The sequence below is a fragment of the Kwoniella shivajii genome, chromosome 3 (assembly GCF_035658355.1).
Source record: "Kwoniella shivajii chromosome 3, complete sequence".
Classification (NCBI taxonomy): Eukaryota; Fungi; Basidiomycota; class Tremellomycetes; order Tremellales; family Cryptococcaceae; genus Kwoniella; species Kwoniella shivajii.
This window is the reverse complement of record NC_085910.1, coordinates 578,602-592,007: the sequence shown is the minus strand read 5'-3', so window position 1 is coordinate 592,007 and position 13,406 is coordinate 578,602. Positions and strand designations below refer to the sequence as shown.

The 13,406-nt window shown below is 42.6% G+C and overlaps 5 protein-coding genes across 5 annotated transcripts; 4 read left to right on the top strand and 1 right to left on the bottom strand.

The window, feature by feature from the left end:
* Positions 1 to 1,674: 1,674 nt before the first annotated feature.
* IL334_002434 (uncharacterized protein) lies at positions 1,675 to 4,955 on the top strand (the record flags this gene model as incomplete). Its single annotated transcript, XM_062934180.1, has 12 exons — positions 1,675 to 2,463; positions 2,533 to 2,586; positions 2,656 to 2,847; positions 2,939 to 3,040; positions 3,115 to 3,374; positions 3,441 to 3,507; positions 3,585 to 3,605; positions 3,660 to 3,731; positions 3,786 to 4,180; positions 4,254 to 4,339; positions 4,399 to 4,470; positions 4,543 to 4,955. The coding sequence occupies 12 exons, from the start codon at positions 1,675 to 1,677 to the stop codon at positions 4,953 to 4,955; spliced, it is 2,523 nt and encodes an 840-aa protein (XP_062790231.1).
* Positions 4,956 to 5,650: 695 nt separating this feature from the next.
* Positions 5,651 to 7,583, top strand: IL334_002433 (uncharacterized protein; the record flags this gene model as incomplete). The annotated part of the gene is made up of 10 exons (XM_062934179.1): positions 5,651 to 5,689; positions 5,799 to 5,856; positions 5,978 to 6,086; positions 6,200 to 6,262; positions 6,332 to 6,434; positions 6,543 to 6,746; positions 6,818 to 6,979; positions 7,082 to 7,151; positions 7,229 to 7,301; positions 7,385 to 7,583. The coding sequence occupies 10 exons, from the start codon at positions 5,651 to 5,653 to the stop codon at positions 7,581 to 7,583; spliced, it is 1,080 nt and encodes a 359-aa protein (XP_062790230.1).
* Positions 7,584 to 8,711: 1,128 nt separating this feature from the next.
* On the top strand, positions 8,712 to 9,535 carry IL334_002432 (uncharacterized protein; the record flags this gene model as incomplete). The annotated part of the gene is made up of 3 exons (XM_062934178.1): positions 8,712 to 8,979; positions 9,096 to 9,204; positions 9,322 to 9,535. 3 exons carry the CDS (start codon positions 8,712 to 8,714, stop codon positions 9,533 to 9,535), a joined length of 591 nt encoding a protein of 196 aa, XP_062790229.1.
* A 328-nt stretch (positions 9,536 to 9,863) lies between these two features.
* Positions 9,864 to 10,876, bottom strand: IL334_002431 (uncharacterized protein; the record flags this gene model as incomplete). The annotated part of the gene is made up of 5 exons (XM_062934177.1): positions 9,864 to 9,917; positions 10,191 to 10,340; positions 10,527 to 10,598; positions 10,693 to 10,745; positions 10,840 to 10,876. The coding sequence occupies 5 exons, from the start codon at positions 10,874 to 10,876 to the stop codon at positions 9,864 to 9,866; spliced, it is 366 nt and encodes a 121-aa protein (XP_062790228.1).
* Positions 10,877 to 11,494: 618 nt separating this feature from the next.
* On the top strand, positions 11,495 to 13,000 carry IL334_002430 (uncharacterized protein; the record flags this gene model as incomplete). Its single annotated transcript, XM_062934176.1, has 4 exons — positions 11,495 to 11,645; positions 11,730 to 11,766; positions 11,823 to 11,910; positions 11,987 to 13,000. The coding sequence occupies 4 exons, from the start codon at positions 11,495 to 11,497 to the stop codon at positions 12,998 to 13,000; spliced, it is 1,290 nt and encodes a 429-aa protein (XP_062790227.1).
* Positions 13,001 to 13,406: the final 406 nt, after the last annotated feature.

Genomic DNA, 13,406 nt, shown 5'->3' with positions numbered 1-13,406 from the left:
TCAGTACAGCTTCGATAGTATCTGTATATACGTTGAATTGCGAAAGTTGTTATCACTGTTTTTCCCATTTTTGGCAGACAAAAGACAGAGGCATCACCCAGTTCGCAGTACTCTTCCAACAATGAAAAAATCATCTGGACTGATCTGATTTAGAAGGATGATATCGAAATCCAATGTATATCCATCCGCTTCGACGACAAGTTGAGAGCAAGCAATGACCTCATGGTGATATCCAATATGAGGTGCTATCACAAGAAACGATCATCAAAAGACCCAGCGAAAGTCTATATGCTCTTGGCAGGGGTAGTAGGCTGACCTGCTTAAATATCGTGAGAAAAGCGAAGGAGAAACGTATTAAGCTTACAGTATAACCTTCTAAGTGGAATCAGGATATAGCCGGCAAAACAGTTACTGGCATGAACCGGGGTATTCCGCCACTTTCCCATTTCATTGTGTGTCTCACACTCGTGTGAACATGGAAAACTAGGGGGTTTTGTTATATAATAATCGATCACCTAAGATAACGTATTTTGGGCTACGAACAGGTTAATACCTCGGTATCAGCGTTGTAATCCAACATATCATCAGTAGTCTATCAGAGTGGAAGTCATCATTCCCTTCTTCTCGCAACTCGCATACATCCCGAGAGTCCGATCAACACTCACAATCGACTCGTTATATGATACAGTAGTAGATACAACGAGAACCGATACCAAATCCGCCATATTAGTCTCAAACTCATCAGGAATAAACTCGTATATATTCATAAATAGCTTAACGGGAGTCGTACTACAATACGGTTCAACCATTACTTTCGAATATCATTATCTATTCATCATCCTATATCCTCACTTATCAAATCATTCATACAGACGAACTGAACATTCAAACTCAGATAGTGAAGCATACACACACACATCTTCAGGTATATCGACCTCCCTCCAGGATATGACTCGCCAAGACAATCGTTATTGATAACATCCAACAACCAATTATCCTCTTATTCTTTGTTAAAAGACCGAAGATAGGCTGAAGACAGGAATTCATCTGTTACTATAGTGCAAGTGAGGGAAGTCGGATCATACGTCTTATTAGACGATCATCAACTGCTACCACAAAGAATTAGAAGCTCAGGGGGATTTGTCTACAGAGAATTAAAATCACCGCACCTAAACATTCTTGTGTAGAAACACTCCTTTCTACCATTTTCCGAGTGAAAAACACACATCCTTCCACTCTTCATTGTCATCAACAGCGTCACTACCATCTACGATTCACTCGGTGAAAACAATAGCCGATCCACCGATCGCTTCGAAGGTGTCTCATCGGCTTGGTCCTTCATATCAGATCTCCTCAACATCATCTTGACCTCCCTTAACTTTCCTGCCTGTGCGACAAGTCGGGTGCCTAATCAACTCTTACTATCACACCCCTCATTTCCAAACCAATGACTTATTGTTGATCGGGACAGATGGATTGAGTTCTGACCTCTCGATAGAACAAGAGCACTTTAGACCAGAGTCAGAACCAATGTCAAATATCGCCAAGCACGACTTCATCTCCTGACTATGACCAAACGACTTCACAATTTAAGATATCACTGAATTACTTTGCCTTGTGAACTATCTCCATCATCATCTTCCATCACACGCCAATAGAACTCCCTACTCCAACATGTCGGATTTGCAAAAGTTTATTCAGTCAAAATCGAACCCTTCTACGGGGACGCGGAAAGTTGAAAGACCTGGACCTACACCTTATACACATCAACGCCCGCTGTCCAGCACATCCTCCAACGGTTTTGATGACAGTTTCGATGCGTCTTTCTTGTCCACTACATCTTCATCACCCTTCTTCCCAGACGCTAGAACACCCAATAATACAGCTTTCCAACCTGATGAGAGCAGGGTTGATGAGTCTGGTCAAGCTAGTTCATGGGTGGAAAGAACAACGAACCATGATGATAGTACAACAGAACCAATGACCTTACCTTATGGTGGTGGTAATGGCGAAAATTCATTCTATCAACCTTCAATTGGATCCGAACTAGTAACACCCAATTCATCCATGCAACATCCAACATCATCACATACTTCTTCAACACATTTCCTACTACCCACACCGTTAAGTACGTTTTCAACTAATTCGATACCGCATTCAAATAGACCTATTCCAGGTCCCTTATCGTCTTCTATATCGCAATCACAATCATATCCACATAATGAGTTGTTCACACCTACAACGGAAACTACATCTATAACTACACCACCTTCTGGGATAAAACTGCCTCTCGACTTGTCTTCTGCAGAATCAAGGACACCTCATTCGAATAGTGGTTATAAAGGTCAAGATGATAGGGATGCAGCTAGATTAAGACAGTTAGGCTACGATGCTGTACTTGGCAGAGATTATACTTTTTGGAGTAGTTTATCTATCAGTTGGCTTAACATAGGTGCTCTACAGGTAAGCACGACGATCCCGTTGATTTCCTAGGTAGCAGAGATACAATTAACCCTTCATTATATCCATCAGGGAACCATTTACGCTGTTTCGGGTTGTTATGCTTACGGAGGTCCAATGATGATCGTCAGTACTCGGAACCACTTTTGTCATCACCCGATTCCACGTATCTTACTGATGAATCGGAATTTACAGCTGATTGCATGGCCTGTATCGGGGATATTCTGCTTCTTGCTCACCCTCACGTTATCGGAATTTGCATCTGCATATCCAGTATCGGGAGCGATGGCTTCTTGGGCTTGGAAACTCGCACGTGGAGGCGTAGGGGGAGAGAGAGCTTGGGCATGGCTGATGGGTGGTTTCGTCATGGGCGGTCATATTGGAAATGTGAGTTTTAGAACTGGATGAATCGAGAGGAGCAACCTGTCTGTCGTATGCGAGAAGCAGAGCACTGATATCGGGGCATCGTGGTAAATAGCTGCTCCTGGTCATCTGGGAAATCTGTAATATAATAGCTGGCACCATGTCTATCTCATTCGACTACAGAAAGACACCCTGGCATATGTTCCTATTCTTCCTCGTAAGTCACCAATCATCCTCTATTTCATCTGACACAGTTATATGTTTTGGAAATAACTGGTCTTTGATATTCAGGCGGTCCTGCTCATTGTTGGGACGGTGGGATCAACGTCATGGGGGCGTTCGCATCGATTCTGGCTTGGATCAGGTGCTTTCGGTTTTGCAATATGGCTTGTGCTCTGTATAACGCTCTTGGCTACAAATGCGACTAAGAATCGGTCGGAACATAACCTAAACACGTTTTATAACACCACAGGATGGACTTCAAGACCATACGTTTATTTATTAGGTTGGCAATTTACAACTATTGCGAGTGGAGCAGACGCCTCTGCTCAGTAAGTGTCATCAACATAAAACTAAAATCAAAACGCCAGCTAATCTTTCGGTTCCGATCAAAATAGTATGGCAGAAGAAACTCAGAACCCTTCGCGGAACGTTCCCAATGCCATGACTGGATCCGTAATCTTGGTGAGCAATCCATTTCATCCAAAATGACATCACTGATCATGTTCCCTTTATCCTGTTTCCGTTGTGCGATCATTCAGACTTACATTCTTGGATACATTGTAAGTCTGATATTCTATCTTGGAGTCGATTTATAACTTACAGGATCTTTCTAGTCCATAATACTGCTCCTTTTGTCCATTGCACCCGAAGATGCCGCAACCGTTCGAGCGCATTCTTTCCCCTTTGTAAGTGTATAATGGGGACCTCGTCTGTGTGAAGAGAGCTAACTTTTCAAGCAGGGCTTCATTCTCACCAAGGCCATTTCCGAGAGAGGCGCAATCTCAGTCTGCTGTTTGATGATTGTTGTACTACACTTACAAGTGCTCGCACAACTACAAGCTTCATCTCGATTCGTATTTGCTTTAGCTCGAGACAACGCTATGCCGTTCTCGGATTGGATCAAAAGGACGAACGATGCAAAAATTCCGATCTTCGCCAACTGGCTTGTTATCGCATTATGCGTACCGTTCGCCTGTATGACTTTAGGAGCTCAGTCCACCCTATATTCCGTACTGGCTGTGACAGCTGCGACTATGTCGTATACTGGATATATAGTGCCTATAGGGTTATATCTGGTCAGCAAGAAAAATCTGTTAACCGAAGGTAGAACCACTTGGTCTCTTGGTAAAGCAAGGTGAGTGACTTGTACCACTTCGCGCGATGGTATTCATCACAATTCAGATAACTGATAAACATGTAAAAAACAGTAAACCTGTCGGTGTTGTCGGGTTCTTATTTGGCTCAGTCGTCATCATCGCTCAAACATTTCCCGGATCGAGACCTGTCAAAGCAGGTAAGCTGCTCTACTTGCGTGCCGTCACGACAATATAGCTTATCGATGTACTTTTGTAGCTACAATGAGTTGGTCACCGGTGATCATAGTCAGTACTATATTGGTATGTCTTCTTACGTGGTATAGTTATGGTAAGTCGATCATTACGAGGTATTCTACTCTGTGAGCAATGGAAGCTGATCGTACAAACAATGAAAATTTAGGAGTTCGACATTATTCCGGACCTATAAAAGCTTTGACTAAATGGGAAACGGGAATGGCTATAGATCTATCAACGACATTAGGATCATCAAGATCCCGACAGACTGGAACATCGCCCGTCAATTTCGCAAGTCATCTACCAACCAAAGGAGACATCAATAGCGAAACTGAATCATCACTAAAATTAGCATTAGAACCGCATATGCCAAGTGTAGTTCATACCGTGTCGGTCGAAAGTGCTCATAACACGATTGATAATGAAGGGATCGTGACAAGAGGTCAATGGACCACGATGGATTTAGAATCTAATGTTCATTCGATAGGATCGGAATGGACCGATTCAACAGAAAGTACAAATTCGACGGGTACGATGCGAAGTGGAGAAATAACTCCTACCACATCAAGAGGTAGATGAACGGTTTCTTTAGCTGCAAAGGGGGTGGAAAGTCTCAGTTTTGGTAAACCTCAGCGTATTTTCAACACACATCTCATTTTTGTTTTATTTATCGTTTCACTTGTTTATCCATACAACTCGTTGTTCACTTGATCATATCTCTGTTTCATCAAAATCATCCAGGGTTGTAGGTTGTAATTTTTGGGTAAGCCAACATAGGTCAAGTTGTCTAGAAAAATATCTTTTTTATCTTGTTTCATCCATTTGTAGTTTCTTCGTAATCTTATCTCCTTTTATCTCTTTGGATTTTATGTCAATGACATATTATTCTATCATATCTTTCAGATCATGCACAACGATGCATATCGTGACCTTTGTGCTTTGTGCTTTGTGCTTCGGGTCATTCGTTCTATTATCCCCATTTGCACACTCCTAATGAAGCATGGGACAATGTTACTGAGGGAATTATAAAGCCCTATCATGTGCCTGGATTGAGATGTTTCTCGGAATGTTCCCCGTTTTACTCTTATTTTACCCGTGTCTCATGCGATAATAGCGAGAAACAAGTATGTAATGTTATGCTTTGAATGTATAAATAAATAAGCACGTATGCATGTATCGTCCTTACTCATCTTGATTCTTCATATCTTCTGAGATTCGACTATTTGATAGACCATCACAACCAAGAAGTCGAAGATAGGGAGGCTACAGTCAAGATGTCGCCAAAGGCAGAACAACATTCCAGATTAGCAGTGGTGAGTCACCCATTACCAGTTCCGTTACTATCCCCACCTCCGTCATTCCACCTCGAGCTTTCATCTTCAATAGGGACGATAATTGATACCTCAGTTCGTATGCATTTAGCTCGGAACAGTAGTGTTCTATATGGTAGTAGCAATTAGTATGACACTGTTGAATAAATGTATGTATTGCGTGCTCATCCATATCCTTTTATTCACATGGCCGTCTTTTAACTTCGCGCCAACCACCTCTCGATTATCTCGATCGATCACACGTCGCTGACATGTCACAATATACTACAGCCGTATTGAGCTCAACGCCCATGCCTGTTTTCCTACTGTTGTGTCAATCTGCCGTCGCGGTCCTACTATTGGGCTTAGAGAACGCTTTCGGACCCTATAAAACACCCAAGTGAGTTTATATCTTTCATCTTTTCCCTTTCGCTAAGGGGTCATACGTGATACGAAAAACACCCTGCGATATGATCATACGACGGATGAGAGGCTGAACATCTCGATGGCTAGATTCGAATCCACCACCGCTAAGGAATTAGTCCCCTTGGTTTTCGTCAATGTTCTTGGACTGATGTGAGTTCACTCATACCTTGATAATGGAATACAGGGAATAAATACTGACACTCATGACGTCTCGACCAGATTCAACAACGCTTGCTTGCAATATGTTGATGCATCTTTTCATCAAGTTGCTAGAGGCTTAGTACTTCCTTTTACTATCATAGTAACGGTCATAGTACTTCATGTGAGTTTGACTTTGTTCCTACTTCCATGTCATCTCTTCTATAATAGACATATCCTTTTATACAATAGTGGCATAAAAGCTAACTCTTCGCAAATTCGTATTGGATAGCAATACCCTTCGCCTCTCGCATTGATAGCAGCATTAGTAGTGACGTTTGGGTTTTTCTCTGGGGTGTTATTGGATCCAAATCACGCTTCTTCAGCTGCATCAGCTGCTGTAGCAGGAGAACATACTTCATCTCTAGGAATAACCTTTGGTGCAATGTCAAGTGTCTCAAGTGCTTGTCATGCTGTTTTGATCAAACGTGGATTGGTGAGTCATCTTCTTCCTACTACCCTTCTTTAGCACTGTATCGAATCGAACCTAACGATAAATGTATCAAGGCATCGGTATCGAATTCACCTATATCCTTGTCATATTATAATAACATCTTATCGACTTTAGCTTTGATTCCAATGTTCATTATTTCAGGTGAAGTACCAGCAGCCATCAATATGTTATCGAATGGAACAGCAAGTCAATTTGTTTGGGGTGCGGCGATCACAGTAAGTCTGACTCTTCCACTCTGTTTTTCACCTGTCCATTCTTTAATATCTCCGGCGAATAATCAAATTGCCATTGTCATCAAACTGATCGGTCGCCAACAGGGATTCTTCGGTTTCTTGATTTCGTTAGCAAGTTTCCTCTCTATCAAAGTCACTTCACCTGTGACGCACAGTAAGTTTATGAATCACGCTCAATCAGACAAAGCACAACTAACAACGGATAACTTGATCTTTTTTGCACGATTATAGTGATATCTTCCGCCTCAAGAGGTGTTTTACAAACCATGTTAGCAGTCTACATCTTTGGTGATATCATGTCAAGGTAGGTTTGCTTGTTTGACAGGCGTGAGATTTCAATACCAGATTCAGAGAACTGATAATCTCCATCATGACAAAATCCCGTAGAGGTCGAATAATATCGATCTTCTTGATTATCACAGGATCAGTATTATACGTTTACGCCAAAAACGAGGATTCGAAACGAGCCAAACAATTCGATAAGTCAACTTCGAACGGGAATGCAGAATCACAAGATCCGGAATCACTAGAAAGAGGCGATATCCTTTTCTCTTCTGAGAAGGAAAAGGATGGGTATAACGAGTAGAATAATATTTACCTTGAACGTGAGACTATCCATAATAAATGGGATCAGATGTATGGACTTTGGTATCTTAGCTTGAATGTCATCTTACTTATATTACGGTACGTATGCTGAATGTATCGATGATATGAATAGCCAATATTGTACCCATCAAGTGTTTTTTTTGTTCCCCACCTCTATGACTGGTCTATGAAAATCTATCAATTACGAGCGAGCAATATCCTTAAAGTCTGTTAACTAAGAGCCAATACGGTTCGGTAAAGAAAATCGGTCTTACACTTCATTAAGAAGGCCCATCTGGTTAGTATCTGTCGAATCTTCTTCTGATACGCATCATCCACCTCACGACATTTCCAAATTCAGCTTGGTCAATGCAATAGCTACATGTCATAGTACCTGAACGCCATAATGTCTTTGCCATAATGAACCGAGATACGTTACAACGGCGCAACTCGAGAGGGAATAAGTGAAAAGAAGATGTACCAAGCAAGGAGAAGGACAAGCAGGATCCTTTAATTGAGTGTTGCACTGTCCGCTACTGTGCAATGAGCATGGGCTAGAGTTAGAAGCAAGCCTTGATATGAGAGCCAGGCTGGAGTGGGGTCCTTGGGCCATCTCCTGCCTCAAGAACATCAAGTATGAGGCGGTGAGCTCCCCTTCTCAATGCTGAGAGCTTTCCACATGGCCCGTAGAAACTTATGGACTCCCTCGAGGCAGACGAGGAGGACAGTATCATCGAAAGTGGCGGAAAGGCGAGTGACCATATCCCGGTGAGCCTGCGCTTTCCAGCAAAGTTACCGGCGCAGGTGTATGCAATCAGCTTAGCGTTGACAAATAGTTGGAAGCGATCAAGATTGTGATCCAATGGATGGAGATGAACCAGAAACCTGACCATCATGAAATTCAATTGCCTCGAGCCCTTTTACACATCTGAATCGCCCTTGCCCATATCATGTGAGATCGATCACTTTGCAGCGGTGAGAGCCGCTGAATCCAAACTCTCGGAAAAAAGTTGATAATCGTTGTGCTTTTGTTGGACTTATGACACAAGTCTTTAACCTTCTTCCTATATAACTCAACGACCCATTCTCATCTTATTCACCGCACTGAGCTCCACTCGCATCATCAAAAATGACAACGCACCATCCACGGCAATTCCCAATAATACTGATCACCGGTACACCCGGTACAGGTAAAACCTTACATTCGGCATTATTATCACAAGAGATGTCGGATTCGGAATCACCTATGAAACATGTGAATATAGGTGATGTGGTGAAAGAGAATGGGTTTCATGAAGGATGGGATGATGAGTGGAATTGCTGGATAGTGGATGAAGAGAGATTATTAGATCATCTAGAAGGTGTCGTTAATCCAGAATCAGGTCCAGCGGAAACTGGTATGTTTGTTTTCTGTTCACACATTTCATGGTATCTTACTTTGGCTTGAAGCGTATCAGAATTCCAAAGCATCTTGAACCTGTGAAGCTAATTGTGATTCAAATGGTTCTCATAGGCTTCATAATAGATCATCATGATCCTTCTTTATTCCCCGAACGATGGATTGATCTAGCTGTAGTATTGACATGTGATAATTCAGTTTTACATGAACGTCTAACATCCAGGTAAGCTTCATACCTCTCAGTCCCTCTACTCTCAGACATGGTCGCTCTCTCCACAAGATCTTTCTACAAGATGTATGCTGAGTATTTGGATCCGAATCCGTTGTTGTCTCCTCGCAGAAATTACCCATCAAACAAAATAACAGAAAACGTTACAGCAGAAATAATGCAAACATGCCTATCTGAAACTCGAGAATCGTACGACGAAGAAATTATCGTTGAACTGACTTCTGAAGGTAAAGATGATAGTGAAGTCGAGGAAAATGTAGGAAGGATAGTTTCGTGGATTGAACAATGGAGAAAAGATAGACAAGGAGGTGTACATGGCCAATAAGGAAAAGAGAACCCTTTCGATAGTATAGAAGGGATATTACCAAAGAACGGAATGATATGATTTATTCACTCATACAAAGAAACGAATCGCTGTAACATATTATGCATAAAGGCTGTTACATTTAGGGAGGAAAAAAAAAAAGTAAAAACAGATCAGACATTTTCTCCTTGGTCTCGATAACATCCTCCTCTATAACATCCTCCTCTATAACATCCTCCTCTATGAATCTTCCTCGAAGCTGAATAAATCAACTCATTACGTTTATCCGTAGTTGCTGTTTAATCTTCATTAACGAACCTTCTCCGAGTTCACTTAATCCGAACCAAACTTACAGTCTGAAAACGTCGTTAAAGACAAAGTAACTACCTCCCTCCGGCATTAACTATTTTTGAACAAATGAGATCAGCATCGCTTCAAACCTCACTTCATATTCGTTGAAACCCTCGCTCCTGATGACCATCGCAGTGGACCTGTATAGCGCGTCTGTAGGAATTATGTAAGGTGGGGCGACAGCTTCGTCCAACCGTGACGATCTTGACATCACCAAAATCTTGGCATTCTACCTAACATCCCTTTTCTGTCTCTCCGTGTCGCCTGTTCCTCTTGCTATCAAACAACGAAGCTAGCGCATATGATGAAGGAGAATTACGCTCACATGGAAGACCTGAGTGAATTGTAAAGGGTTTGTTCCATCATCAACCAGTAATTGACCTGTGACGAGTACGATCAAAGAAGCTGTTGAGGGAGATGAAGGTTGAGCATCGATGGTGACGATTTTATGTTGTACTTTTTCGAAAGGGAGGTTCTGTCATGAAGCAAAGCAAAATTGAGATTAGCGATTCCCTTACTTTCACAGTATCATGGCAAGCTGCCTTCAACAGAGCTGAGGTCAATATGGAGTTGGAGATGATGATAGGCGAATCACCGCCATCTTGTACGAGAGCGAGGGGATAAAGGCGCACCAATTCGTCTAAAGAAGAGAGACACTTACTACAAGCTTTTCGGTGATAGCTGGAGAACCTTGAATTTGGGTAGATTCCCATGTCATCATCGAAGTGTCTCGCTAAGAGTTCCGTTAAATACATCAGCTCTGTATATAACCATATATACAGTCGCATAGAGCGAAGTTGAACGTAGGCTGATGAGCTTGGACTCACATAAAGAGAAGCAAGTCCTTTTCTATCAGAATCGAATTGCTGATAGTAGAATTCTGTTGAATCAAAACGAAATCCTTCAATATTAACTTCTTGAAGTGATTTTCGCGGAAACATGCCTAATGACAGATAGCTTGTAGCGATACGTACGAGTGAATTGTTCAGCGATGGCAGTAGGATCAGACATCTTGTTTCGATTCTCCTATCGTTATGGTGATGGTATACTACTGAGGTATGAGTTGATTGGAGTCGATCACAATATACAGTAACAAATCAACATACACTGTAATTCTCAACTTCGCTCTCGTCGTTCACTTGGGGTCGCGTTAGAAAGAGTGGAGGAATGTGCCACTCACACCGGCGTTGCGGCGTTATGTCCCCCTGGTCCCTATATGGTGTGAAAGTGAAAGTCAAGGTGCCCCGCATTTCAAAAAAGGGTGCATTACGTATTTTACACTGGGAAGATGATCACCGGCGAACGCGTCTCCGTGTTACTTTTTATGTGCTTTGTTTTCCCCCCATTTGCACAGCACAGCAGAGACTATTTATAACATTGGATTTTCATACAGCTCAGTCCATTTCACAACGATCTCATCCCATCAAAGAAAATAATCCCACATCTCATCTCAAGGAAAGTAATAAACAACAACATCCTTTCATCAACACTTATTTCCTGCCAATCCCACCTTTTATACAACACCCTCATCCCCTTCTTCTTGACATTCCATCCTCGAATAAGCGTGACCAACTACATTTCTCTCATTTCGAATCTTTTAATTTACAACAACCGCAACCCAAAATCAAGATGCTCTCCAAGCTCGCTCTCTTCTCCCTTCTTTCGGCTCTCACTGTTCAGGTAGCAGCCATCTCCTGTGTACAATTCGATTCATCATGGAATTTGTATGCTTTTGGTGGAACTAGCGATGTCAAACTTGGCGCTAATACCACTTGGTCATGTGAGTTTCAATAATATTTTGCTTAGGATGATGTGCATATATCATTCAGGTCGGCAAGCTGATAGGAAATCAAATTGCATTTAGCTCCCAGCGCTTCTGATCTCTCTACTTCTGGACGACCGTAAGTTACATAAAATACTAATTCGTTGAGATGATGGCTTACTCTGCCCAATACAGACCTTGGACAGGCACAAACACCCAATGTATCCTTTCTCAAACCAACAATGCGATGTACGTCGTCGGCGGAGATAGCAGTGATTTAAGTGTGAGTTTGCTAAGCTGCTTGCTATCTATCTACCTTGGATTGCCTCGTCCAAATCTGACTATCGCTCTGATCATAGACAATCTACGTCTACAACTTCGCTTCGGATTCTTGGTCTACTCAAACTACCTCAGGAGCACCCACCGACTTGGGTAACTCTCGATCATCCTCTGTACTCGATCACGACACAAATGTAATCTACACCCTCACCACTTCATCGGGACTATACCAACTCGATTTGTCGAGTGTCACCAATTCTGCTCAGTCAAGCGCTTTAGCCTGGGAAGCTGTTGAGAACTCCTCATTCTCCACCTCCGGATACTCTGTTACTGCCGCTCAAGCTGCCAACCACATATTCTACTTTGGTGTACCTGACACTGCTGCCGGATCAGCCAACGTGTTCGTCGTGCATTACGCATATTTCCAACCCACCGCTCAAAACTTCAGTGGAACAGCTTTCCCAGATACTGCAGGTCAAGCTATCTCAATCCCTGTCGAATCCGACAGCGTACCATACTCCATGGTCTTTGTACCTAACGACTTCTCGAACACATATATCGCCACCCACTGGACAAATTTAGGCGATTACTCTGTAACCACCGATGCACCTTTCGCCACCAACTTGATCAACTCTACTCAAACTATCGCTGCTCCCACTTCTCAAGATAAGACAGCTGCTTATGCTGCTTCTCCTTACGATCTCGTTCAAATTGACTCTCAAGGTGATATCTACTATTACGCGACTCCCGTCAATTCTGATTACACCGTCTCTTCCAGTGGATCATGGCAGAAACTCAGTTATTCCGTCTCTGGTGCTACTGGATCTTCTTCATCCACAAACTCAACTACCTCAGCAGCTCCATCTGGATCAGCCTCCGCCTCTGCCTCAGCATCAGCTGCTTCTGGAAGTGCCAGTGCTAGCAAAGCCGCCAGTGGAACATCTAGTGCTTCAGCCAAAGCAAGTGGTGCATCCGCATCCGCATCTGCTTCCGCTTCTTCTGCCTCATCTGCTGGTACAGCTGTAGTTGCGCGAGGAGACGTTTTAGGTTTGGCCATTGGAGTCTTAGCTCTTGGCGCAGGTGTATTATTGTAAGGAACGAAAACGATGGCCGGGCCGGGAGTGAACTGTGGGTCGAGACAGATTGGGACTGTTAAAATGACTGTCAATATCATACGGACATTAACGGAAGATACGATTTTCTTGTCACAGATTTCTCATCAATTAATTCATATTTCATATTCATATCACAAAGTTTCTTGCATTCTCACAAAATAGTATCTCGTAGTTCTAGTCTGTTTTTGTTCCATGCACTCTTTATCTCATCGAAAGACATGTATGCCTCTTTACGAGGAAGACATGGCTTAGGCTCCATATAACGGGATCAGATCTGATCCGAAATCAGCGCTAAATAATTCAGAGATAAGGAATGTTATTTTGTTGGTGTGAACGCCGTGCCTGATGGTGAGACGAGGTTTCGTATTTTGATTTGACCATGGGT